The sequence below is a fragment of the Neofelis nebulosa genome, chromosome 4 (genome assembly GCF_028018385.1).
Source record: "Neofelis nebulosa isolate mNeoNeb1 chromosome 4, mNeoNeb1.pri, whole genome shotgun sequence".
NCBI classification, from domain to species: Eukaryota; Metazoa; Chordata; class Mammalia; order Carnivora; family Felidae; genus Neofelis; species Neofelis nebulosa.
The window spans coordinates 140,353,651-140,365,765 of NC_080785.1; the positions used below are offsets into that span (position 1 = coordinate 140,353,651).

Here is a 12,115-nt window from a genome sequence, read left to right on the forward strand (position 1 = left end):
CCACGCTTTTATTCACCTACTCTTTTCCAGAGGCAAGTAATAAACACACTTGGATTTATCTTTACTTTAATATAACTAATGAAGTCTTTATCATTTAGTAAAAATAAATGAAAGTTTTTATTTCTATAATGTAAAATTGACTTTTTAACTTTTGAAGTGAACATGTAAAACATTTCTTTCTTTTATCCCTGCTTGGGGAGTTGTAATTGCATTTTAACTGGTGCTGTTTCAAGAACAATTTTAACCTTGAATTGCAAATGTGTTGGCTGGAAGTGTATATAAATCATTTCAACTTAGTTTTTATTATAAAAATATTACAGAGAATAATTAGTTTTTAATCTGTCGGTTCAAATCAAAGGAAAGTTGAAATCTATTCATGCTATTCTTGTGCAAAAAGAGCTCTCATCCATGAGATGTGGGGAAGGGACCATCGTAGCTGAAGGGGGAAAATGAGAGAAAATCAAAAGTAATATAATTATGAACCAGTAGAAGGCTCATGTGCACAATATTTTATAGGACGGGTATATAATGGCAGTGAAACAAAGCCAGAGTCCATTATAAACATAATAATAAACTCCAGGGTAAGCATTAAGAACTGAAATGTCACACCTAAGGTCATGAGACACTTTAGCGTCAGAACACATTTGAGGGGTGACAGGGCAGGCCCTGTTTTGCTGCCTCGTTATTAAACAAAAGTGATGGAATATTAAATTCCCAATAGCCTGGAGCATCCAAAGTTTTACTTACTGAACCATGGCTACAAAAATAAAATCCGAGAATAGCTAGCTAACTACACGGACATGTCCCTCCTGTAGCTACAGATAGTTTTGCATGAAGACAATAACAGAAAGGCCTTCTACAGAAAGAAACAAATTAAACCATAATTACCAAAGAAAACTATCTGTTGGGATTAATAATGACACCTCACCCCGCCATTTAAAAAACCTCTATTCACATGCACTGTGCCTTATGTGGTGTTGGAATAGAAACTTTCTGAATTATGTAATTCATTAGTTGTTGTGGCCTTGAGGTAAATGTCAGTGCTATTAATAGCCAGTAGCCAAATGCAGCTGTCCCACCAGAAATGTGGCCAGGCCCATATGTTAAAATGATAATAATTTGGATATATTGGGTCGAATAAAATATAATATTACAATGAGTTTCTTTTTCCATTTTTTAATATGGCTGCTAGAAAATTTTAAATAATGTATGTGGCTTGTGTTTTATTTCTACTGGACAACGTTGCCCCAGAGCTTTGGTGATTATTTAACAATAGCAACAAAAAACCCACCTACTATGTCCCGCAGTGCCAGGCACTAGTCTAGGCGTTCCACTCAGATTCCATCATGTAATCTTTATAATGGCTCCATGAAGTAGGTATGTTATTATCATCCCCATTTTACAGATGAAAACTGTGGCACAGAGTAAGCTGTTGAGTAGCTCAGTAATTTGGCTGAAAAATGGAGCCAGGAATGAAACCCAGGGAGTTTGGCTTGAAATGGAACATGGTCTTTTTTATTTTTTTAAGTTTATTTACTTATTTTGAGACACACACACACACAGAGAGAGAGAGAGAGAGAGAGAGAGAGTCCCCAAGCAGGCTCAGCCATGTCAGCACGGAGCCCAATGTGGGGCTTGAACTCATGAACTGTAAGATCATGACCTGAGCCGAAATCAAGAATTGGATGCTTAACTGACTGAGCCACCCAGGTGCCCCAGAACATGGTCTTGTTTCAAAAAAGTTTCTCTGCTCTTTATGACAGAGATAACATTGGTTAAAAAAAAAAAGGTATGCAAATAAGCCTTTTCTATCCACTCCAGCTTATTGTTAGAAAAAAAAAAAATCAAACATCCAAAAGCAAACAAACTAGACATCTTCCTATTTATTGATTACTTTTTTGACAGAACCTCTAAGAAGCACTTAAACAAAATTCACACTAGGGAAAATTATAGGTAGTATCGTATTTTAGACTACTGGAAGCAAATAGTCCTGGGAAAGGGAAGGCTGGGATAGTTTCCAACGGCCAAAACACCGTCATTTGGGAGCCACTGTTCTAGAATAAAACACATCCTAGTATACTGCACTCAAATGATCATGTTCTCTGAATGATCACAAGCATAACACAGGCACCATCTCAAGGTGCTAGTCCTGTTCCTTTGAAGTCTTACACCAGCACTGAAGAGTGCCACCATTTTGTTTGGGTGACAAAGTCATGGCACGATGTGTGCCTATTACTTATAGTAGATGTTCAGTGGAACCAAACACCTAAGCCATGCTGACTGCTGGCCAACCAAGCCAACGTGTGATTCCATTAGCAACACTGAATTGAGATCTAGATTATCACACAGGTCGGAGTCAGGGCTCACTGGCTACAGGACTGGTTTGAATATCCAAGGAGGCTCACAAAAGAGGCAAAATAAGTAGTTGTTCATATCCAGAAGGCTTCAAAGAATCCACATCATACAAGTGCTAACCGTTGCGTTTTATGGCGAACACACTCTCGTCTCCATCACCTACGGGCACTCACGCTGCGTAAGACAGGAGAGAACAGGAAACAGTCTTTGGAGAAAGGGAAGGATGAGGAACTAGGAATGTTTTCCTTCTGACAGAAGCAGACATGGGATTCTGTCTACTTGGTCTTCCGCACTGGCTGTCTGCCTTTCTGCAACGAACATTCTGTGCTAGCTTCCGAAAGAATGTTGGCAGGGTCAGGGTGGGAAGGTTTGAAGCGATAATACTTGGATGGCTAATGGTTTCCTTTCCAAGGGCTGACACCGCCGTGACCCCCAAGCAGTGCGCCAGAAAGGATTCTGTTTGGCCACATGAAAATGAGCTGTTTTCCTCCCTTGGGGGAGAGAGAGAGAGAGAGAAAGGGAAGGAGAGGAACAGATGAAGCTGTGTCTGATAAAAGGATTATCTAAGGGCGGTTTCTAGTAAAGAAACTGGGAAGCCAATACGATTAATTTATTTCTTCACTATTTCCTTGAAATAAAACTACCTACAGAAAAGTCATATATTGGAAGTCACAGAGCAAAAGTCTTTCACTGTTTCTTCTCTCTGAGGGTCTCAGTGGCAGGCAGTGAAGAGCAAACAGCTGTTAACCAAACACTTTCTAAGACCCCCAGTCACCGGATGTCAAAATGCCTCTCACTGACAGCACTTGACAAGACACCCAAGCCTACACCTCCGCCTTTTGTTTGGACCCATGAGATATCAGAAATTCTAATAAAAGCCAGTACTAAACAATTACTACTCTTTGCTTCTCCCCTTCACAGTGTCCTACAAAAAAAGTAACCAGACTTGCATGTCTTAACCTTGTTCTCTCAAGCCCTTGTATCTTTGAAAACAAAAGCATCTATCTTAAGGGACAAAAAAAGGATCCCTTTTCAAAATGCCCTGCCCCAACCCAGGGGAGATAAAAATTTGGATCACAATGTTACTTTATTCTAATAAAACAATGCTGACTTCACCATGAAGAAGAAAACTCATTTCCTAATTCATTGTCTTCTTAGGGCTGGAAATCCTGTCCGGCAACCAAATTTCTAGTACTTCTTTGTTCATCAGAGAAGAAGTAAGAGAAAACAAAATTCTCAAAGTACAACGTCAACAGCAGTGAAGCCAAATAAGTCTGTGTGGCCTAACTGTAACGTGTGTCTCCTGCACATAGTTCCTTCTAAACGTGCTCCATTTACCCCCAGAGGGACAACACTTAAAGCTTTAGAATGCTACCTGGTACCTTTGATGATTTACTTCAGGATGGACATGGGACCCAAGGCCAGCCAATGTGTTGGCCAGCCAACATCTATTCAGATGCATCTTCTCGAATACTTGAAGTAGGACCCACAGTATTGTTCGCTGGTAGCTGGCACTTGAGTCGAAAGGTAAATAGGTATGAGAGTAACCATATTTGGCCAAGTAACCAAAAGAAAACAAACTGGGAGACAGAAGGGATGAGAATTTTGTGGAAGTACAGAATCACAGAGCTGTGGCAGAAACTCCAAGACTTAAGACCTTGTGTGGCCCTTGAAAGATAGAATGTGCTTCATCTTCTAGTTATGGTCCTGGTTATGACCGCTCTGTCTCAGGACGCCTCGACTATTGTTTCCTTAAAATGCCCCCTTATGTGAGCTACCTTAAGTGGGTTTCTATTTCTTAAATCCAAAACAGACCTGACCGCGACACCATCCAACCCTATTTCCCCTGGTCTCTATTCTGTACTCTCTGCCCTTATTAGGAAAATCTTTGGACTATTCCCCATGGCAGCCAGGTCCACAATCTTGTTGTCTGTGTTCAGTTTTACCACTGATATTATCACATAATTCCAGAACCTCCCCTTGCCCACTACAACATTCCTTAGTCCCAGCTGTCACGCTCTGGGAAGACATTTCTGTGAGCAGCTCTAGTAAGAACCTTCCATTTTTAGACCATCCAGGTTAATGGCTCAAATCCTTTTTCTTACAAATCCTACCCATTGTTGTTGGTTCTCGTTTCTGAAATTATGGAGAAGAAACATAATCTTCTACTTCAGTGCATGCTGTATTTCGATGTCTCACATATATCCCCTCTAAGAATTTTCTTCTATTATCCTTCATGAGGTGATTCCAAGGTTCCCTGTCCCTTCTCACTCCCACCTGCCTGGTGGTTCCTATTCCTCTGACATGGCCCCCAACCCCATCTCCATTTCACCAATTTCTAAATGCATCCTCCTGTGAAATCAGCCCAGGTCACACTGGGAGAGAAGTGGTCAGTGTCGTGGTCACCAACGTGGGTTTTGGAATCAGACAAACCTGGGCTTGGTTTCTGGCTTCAACATTCATTAGCCATGAATTCTTGGGCATGTTACCCAATCCCTCCAGGCCACGATGTCCTTATGTATACATCTTAGCCCAAGAGCCGTCTCTCAACTGTGTTTGCCCACTAAGTTGGCTATGACTAAAGTGTTTGCACACAGCAAGAGTTCAATCGATGATATTTATTCTTTCATTTCATTGTGTATACAATCCCTCTCTTTTCTGAACTTTGGGTAGGTTTAATGGGTCAGAGCATGATCTCTGGGGTCGGACACCATGGCTTAGCCACTGGCTGTGTGGCCTTCGGCAAGTTAGTTCACTTCTGTGTCTCTCTATTAAATGGGGGTACAAAAGGGTACTTACCACGTAGGACTGTTGTTCTTGAGGATTAAATGGGTCAACACATATAAAGAGCTTAGAAGAGTTTCTGGCACAAGCTATCATCATCATAGAGGGTAGTATTCTCTCCTCAAGATCAATACTTCTGTAATACCCGATTTCATAGCTGCAGCTCTGCTCAGCCAATTAATTTGCGGCTGAGAGACCATGTTTCATAGTTTACAATTCTTGGTTTCAAAAATATGTTTGTTGGAAAGAATGAAGGAATCAACGGGGAGCAGAGGATCAAAATTAAAAAAAAATCCTTACTGGTGTACTGGAACAATGTTAGACAGTTCAGTCAACATAAACAAACAAGTAAACACAGAGGCCCCATTTGGGGCTGAATATCTACCTGATGGTAAGAGATGGGGACAGGCTTCCGGAAGACTATCCACTCCACAATTTCACTACATGGTGGGGTGGTCAGAGAACCTGTATACCGGTAATAGCTGCCCAGGGATGCAGGCAGGAGGTCCCGGAGGACGAAAGGATCCAGAAAGGTCTCCTTCTCTGTTTGGAGGAAGAGGGAAAAGAAAGGCACAACAGTAAGTCGTATTATGCTGCAGACACACAGTCAAACCCTCGGCATGCTGGTGCAACATCACAAGCCTTATGTTTGTTTACATCCTGAGAAGCACTAGCATTTGGTGGTGGGAGGGCCACAGAAAACAAAGCAGTGTTTCCCAGGGTGTGTTCTGAGACACCACAGTGCACTGTTTTTCATGAAAAACACGTTCCATGATGAGCAACGCAGGGCAATCTGCAGTCCCTCCCTCTTGCCCCAGGTAAGAGCCACAACACAAGCACAGTGAAGTCTCTGAGAAGTCCTGCAGAAAACAAACGGACTTGATTTTATGTAACCCACCCCTTCCCAGTCTTGCTTCACCACTGAACCCTTCCCCATCTGATACTTACGAACTAAAAGTCAGTGGAATGAACTCTGGGACGCCCAGGAGAAACTCAGCATGAAAAGAAAACTATAAGCCAACCGTAAAGCTCAATTCCAAAGTTGGTTAAATCTCATTATAGTTTCACCCAGTGCCTATCCAAATCAAAGTGAAATCTAACCAACAAACAACCCTGAGGTGAATGGGTTGTATGATGGCCCTGAAAACAGACTCCTTCTTCTTACAAAAGCAGAGGGCTCTTTTCATAAGTAGGGGAAATGATATTTTCAGTTGAGACCTAAAAATATTATCTCACGATAACTCTATGAGAAAAACAAGGTGTGGAAGGGAATAGTGCCTGCCCGAGACCACATAGCTCCTAAGTGGCAAAACTGGGATACGAACCCAGGCACGTTGACACCAAAACTTGGACTGACATAGCTAAAGATGAAGCTGAAGTTAACTATGTGAATATTGAAGGGTGGGGGCAAAACAGAAGAAAAACATTTGTGGCTGTGCAAACAGCACGTGCAAAGGTCCAGAGGCAGTAAGAAACAGTGCAGCAGAGATGAGGGCACAGTGTTACAGTTCTCCCAATCAGGCACAGTAGATCATCCAGCCTCTTTCCCAAATCAGAAAAGGCTCTACTCTCTTCCTGGGTCTCCAAAGGTTTAGCCCTCCCTGAATTTAAGTCTGGGATTCCTTTCTTATACCTTTTAGGGATATAATAAGGCTATTATAGTCCTGTTAGTGGTTTGCCTTAGCCCCCTGATGGCCTTCACCATGGGCCCAAGGACATTCCTGGGGGGCACCTGAGGGCCCCAGGTTACTTTCTGGACACATCTGTGCCCACAGGAATATTCTTTCCAGGCTCCCACCCCTCTTTCTTCTTCTTTTATGCAGAACAATCAGTACAGGTATTTGGGCAACTGTGTATCCATAGACTCGAGAGATCTCTGTAACTGGGGGATAATGCAAAACCCCAACAGAAATCAACTCTTCAAAGGAAATTTTTTTTTTTTTTTTTTTTTTTTTTTTTGCCGGGTGGCTCAGTTCAGCGTCCGACTTCAGCTCAGGTCATGATCTCATGGTTCATGGGTTCGAGCCCCACATTGGGCTATATGCTGACAGCTCAGAGCCTGGAGCCTGCTTTGGATTCTGTGTCTCCCTCTCTTTCTGCCCCTCCCCCACTCATGCTCTATCTCTCTCTCAAAAACAAACATTAAAAAAACTAAAAAAATTTTTTCTTTAATGTTTACTTGTTTTTGAGAGAGAGAGAGAGAGAATGAGAAAGAGAGAGCGAGTGCACAAGTAGGGGAGGGACAGACAGAGAGGGAGACACAGAATCTGAAACAGGCTCCAGGCTCTGAGCTGTCAGCACACAGCCTGACACGGGGCTCGAACCCACGAATCATGTGATCATGACCTGAGCCGAAGTGGGACCTAGGTGTCCCAAATGACTCTTTCAAAATAATTAAAATGGCAATTTCCTTTTGGTAGAGATTAACTGAATAATACTTTACACTTATTTAACTTTTACTGTATGCCAGGCACTATTCTAAATATTTACATGTTGTAAACATTTAAGCAGTACTCACTGTATGTGTCAGGTCTTTTTCTTAGAACTTTACAATGATTAATTTATTTAATTCTTAATATAGCCCCACAAAGTAGTCCTACTATTCCCAATTTACAGAGCTGGAATGCACAGCCAGGTAGTTGGGTTTAGAGTCCAGGCTTTTATTATTCTTTTTTATTCTTTCATTTTATTTTATTTTATTTTATTTTATTTTATTTTATTTTATTTTATGAGAGACCATGAGTGGGGGAGAGGGGCAGAGGGAGAGAGAGAAAAAGAGAGAGAAAGAGAGAGACAGAGACAGAGACTTAATCAGGCTTCATGCTCATCGCAGAGCCCAACGCAGGGCTCAGTCTCCCGACCCTGAGACCATGACCTGAGCTGCAATCAAGAATCTCTCAAGTGACTGAGTCAGCCAGATGCCCTAGGCTTCCATTGTTCTTAAACCATTACTATATGCTTTTAATTTACAGCACTCTGTGTATGTGCCTTTAATAATCCAACTTTACAGATGTGGAAATCAAGGCACAGAGAGTTTAAATAACCAAGCCCAAGGTCACTAGTGAATGCAGAGACAGAAGCACTTATTCATGAGACTCAGAAAACTTGGCCGAGTCTCATACAGGTTTTCAGTTCCATTTTTTTTTTAAAGAAAAATTAAATATTAACTAATAGAGGCAAAAGTCTTCAAATTATAGGGTTCTATAACCAAAATGACAAAAGCGGTTTCTGTTTGGACAAAAGGCCGGAAATCACCGAATTGCTCCTCCGCCCGCTGGCAAGTGTGGGTTTTAATTTCAACCTGGTTACCAGCAGCCTAATGATGGGGTAAATGTCTGCAAGCGGCTTGGCTGGGACCGGGTTGGCTAGGAGCAGGAAACATGTTGGCCTTTGCTTGCCGCCTCTGTGCCTCCTGGGCTGTGTAAATAGACAACACGAGGCCCCAAGCAATACAGGGGGCATAGGGCCTGGCATCACAAGCCACAACATCACCATCTTCATTGTAGGTGAACTTGGCATCACACCACAGTCCACCGAGCTGCCTTAGGATCAAGGGCTCCAGACTGAACGACCAGAAAATCTTTCGAGTTTTTCCCTAGGAGCCTGATCCAATATGTGGGCTGCAGTTCAGCATGCTGCGGGCAGACAGGTAGAGACGAGAAAATCCCTCCACACTCGCACACCCACAGGGGTGAAGCCCCACCTACAGCATCCAGTCCAGGAACAGGCGGTGGCTTTAAGGAACATGAAAAGATAGAGCAGAAACACCTGCCCCGCCAACCTGAGGTGGCTGGATTTCACAAGGGCACACTGTTTCAGCAGGACTGGGACTCTGAAATATACACAAGTTCCTGTTCGGGCTTATGAATTCGGCAGGGACGGATGGAAACTGCAGGTGTGACCATTGCTATAAGTGCAGAAGGGCTTTTTTTTTTTTTTTTTGTCCTTGACCAAACCCAAGGGCTTCAGAGGCAGGTTCTAGCATTAACTGATGAGCAGGTGCCATCAAATGGGTGGCAGGGCAGGTAGACATGGGGACAGGGACAGAGAAGCAGCTTTGCTGCTTGTTGACTACGCCACAGTCACCACCATTGGGTCAGATTCTGAGACCTGAGAGGGGCTTAGACCACCCTAGTTCAGAGGCTTTGGGAGTCAAGGAACCCTTTATTCAAACAAAATCTCACACGGGAAGCAGCCAACTCAACAAGTTCAAAGTGCAGCCCCTGTGGTTAACGTTGAGCTGGGAACCCAGGGACACCTTGGAAACCACCAATTTAGTCCAATTCTTTAATTTTACGGCTGGGGAAATAGAAGACCAGAGGGATGGTCAAACACTTGAGAACACAGAAATTCAGATGGGATCCTTTCTTCAAAGAATCTGCTCAGGATCTGGAACAGTAAGCCTAGGAGTAGGAGCTGAAAACCAAAATCCAACCACTGCCCTCTTCAGCCCCTCATGTCTCCGTCCCTAAGGAGTTGGGGAGGAGAGAAGATTCCCAGCCCCTAGGGTTCAAATCTCAACTCCCTGACCTGTAAGCTGTGTGATCTTAGTTACTAAAGCTTCCCGGGCTGTTGTGAGCTTAGAACATAGTAAGCATCTCATAAATGACAGATATCATTCTTATTCTAATTCTTAATACTTGTATTATTATTATTACTTTTTTAAACTACCAAAGCCTGGCCACCTACACCTTACATAGCTATGTACTTCCTTTAATGCTTGCACATGTCTTTTTTTTTTTAACCTTGATTACTAGTGCCTTAAAGGTGCATCACGTCTGACATATGCCCCATCAACCTGGGCAACACAGGTTAGAATTTTCTTTGCCAAAGCTCTAGTAAGAGCTTTGGAACCAACGGATATTTAATAGCTGTGTGACTTTAGGGAAAGGTCTTAAGCTCTCTGAGCTACTTCCCTTATCTGTAAAATGGGAATTCTGAGAGTATTTACTCTTCGGGATTGTTGTGACAATTAAGCAAGCTCATAAATATAAGGGGCTTAGCACAGCGCCTTGGGAGCCCTGATTTATCAAGGCAAGCACTTGGCTGAGAGCAGACCAGCTCATTTTGTGTTTTAAGCCAGGGATTGGCAAATGTTTTCTGTAAAGTGCCAGATAGTAAATATTTTAGGTTTTGCAGGCCAAGAGGCAAAATCAAAGATGTCACACAAGTACTTATATTAACAAACACATTTCCACCACCTTATTTTTTTTTATTTTGCACAACCTTATTAATGATATTCAAAACACTAATAACAGAGAACAATTTTAAATCGATACATCTATTATAAGAAGAATGAATTGTTTTGTGGGGGATAACATTTCACTTAGAGTTTGAACGTAAAAACCATTCTTAGGTCAAGGGCCATACAATGATAGTCAGTGAAATGGATTTTGCCATCAGGCCACATTCTTCTCTACCCTTACCTTGATGGGGCTAGGGGGGCAAGTGTTAGAAAGTCACCCTGATAACCAGGGCTACAACTTGGGGGGAGCAGAACTTTACATGTTCAAGTGTCTCTACCATTAGTGATCATTTCTTTGGTGAACAGACATTCCAGAATTAACTCTTGAGTTGTTGTCTTTCCTCCTTGAGTTTTCTAGTTAACACCGAACATTAATTTTTACTGATCTTCCTGAACATTCCATTTCCTGCTCAGCCCCATAGGGAATGTTCCACTGACAAATGGGGTGCTCATAATGCTCCGTTGTAAGTTAGAAATAATTTTAGAGATGGTGGCACTCTATTTCTCACACTGCCCACAAAGCCCACATAAGCCACAAGGTACGCAACTGGCTGGACCCAAGACAGGGAATTCCTGAGTACAGCCACAGAGAAGGAAGGAAGGATGTACTTTTCAGGTGAAAACATAAACTCTCCCAATATCTGCAAAATGGGATTTTAACAGTGTCAAGCGCTTAAGTAGGTTAGATGAATAAATGAGTATTAAGTGAATTAACATTAGTTAAGGGCTGAGGAGGTTGTCTGGCACAGCCTAAGTATGTATTTAAGTACTTGTTACCTGACTCTTGTTATAAAAGGGCAGTTTGACTCCAAACCCATCCTGATTAGGGCATGCTGCCTCCAACTCTGATCCAAATTAGTAATTTGAATTCAAAACATTCCTTTCCCAGCCACTTACCTAGTTGAGAAAAATATTGGAAACACTATTTATACCACCATTCATTCCATTAAACCATAATAAGAAGGTTCTGTGCATTACTAGATAAAAGAATTGAAAGGGAATGAATCTCATATTCCACTTTCAAGGATCCCAGTGCTGTATGCAGACAATATTATATTTTAATAATTAATTGTTCATCAAAGAAAAAGATGAAGAACAGGGATGCTAAATTCAAAGTTATTCAAATTGCAAAAATGAATAATGTATGACTTTTATATTAAATACACACTGTATTAAGTAGTCTACATTTCACCCAACTCTGTCTTTCATTTTTAAGCATTTTGCACGACAATATGAATAATCAGTTAGGGGAGGTTTATTTAGAAAAAGAAATACCTTATTTGAATGCAAACGGAGTATATCCGAAGATGATTAAATTTTTCTTATCAATTAGAAAATTTTGTATGAGGGCTTTAAAGTCATGGTCAACCATTAAACCCAGCGCAGCCCAGTTATCCTTTTCAACACTAAATTAGAACTGGCTCGATTCTGTTCAATTTCTTATTTCTGATAGCAGTGCCAGGAGGCAATCTTTAATTAAAGAAAATCTGAAAGATTCAAACATGCATAATTGGATTAAAAATGTGATCATTAAAACATTAGATGATAATCATCTGATTGATTGCATTTTTCAGTGTGTTAATAACCTAATATTTTCAATGCTTTGGTTATATAGGAAGGAAGAAATCCCTTTAGAAGGTACGATGAACAATCAAAATACAGATGAGACCTATACAGTAACCAGGAATTATGGAATGAGACTGAAACACAAACAAGCAGACCTACCCCAAG

At 41.6% G+C, this 12,115-nt stretch overlaps 1 protein-coding gene across 4 annotated transcripts in view; it reads right to left on the bottom strand.

Annotated features, from left to right (window-relative positions):
* Positions 1–12,115, bottom strand: part of PTPRG (protein tyrosine phosphatase receptor type G) — a 718,534-nt gene that overhangs the window by 142,367 nt on the left and 564,052 nt on the right. For all 4 annotated transcript variants that reach the window (XM_058726333.1, XM_058726331.1, XM_058726330.1 and 1 more), the window contains one exon: positions 5,525–5,682. In XM_058726333.1, the coding sequence (XP_058582316.1) occupies positions 5,525–5,682 (158 nt within the window). The remainder of the gene's footprint in view (positions 1–5,524; positions 5,683–12,115) is intronic.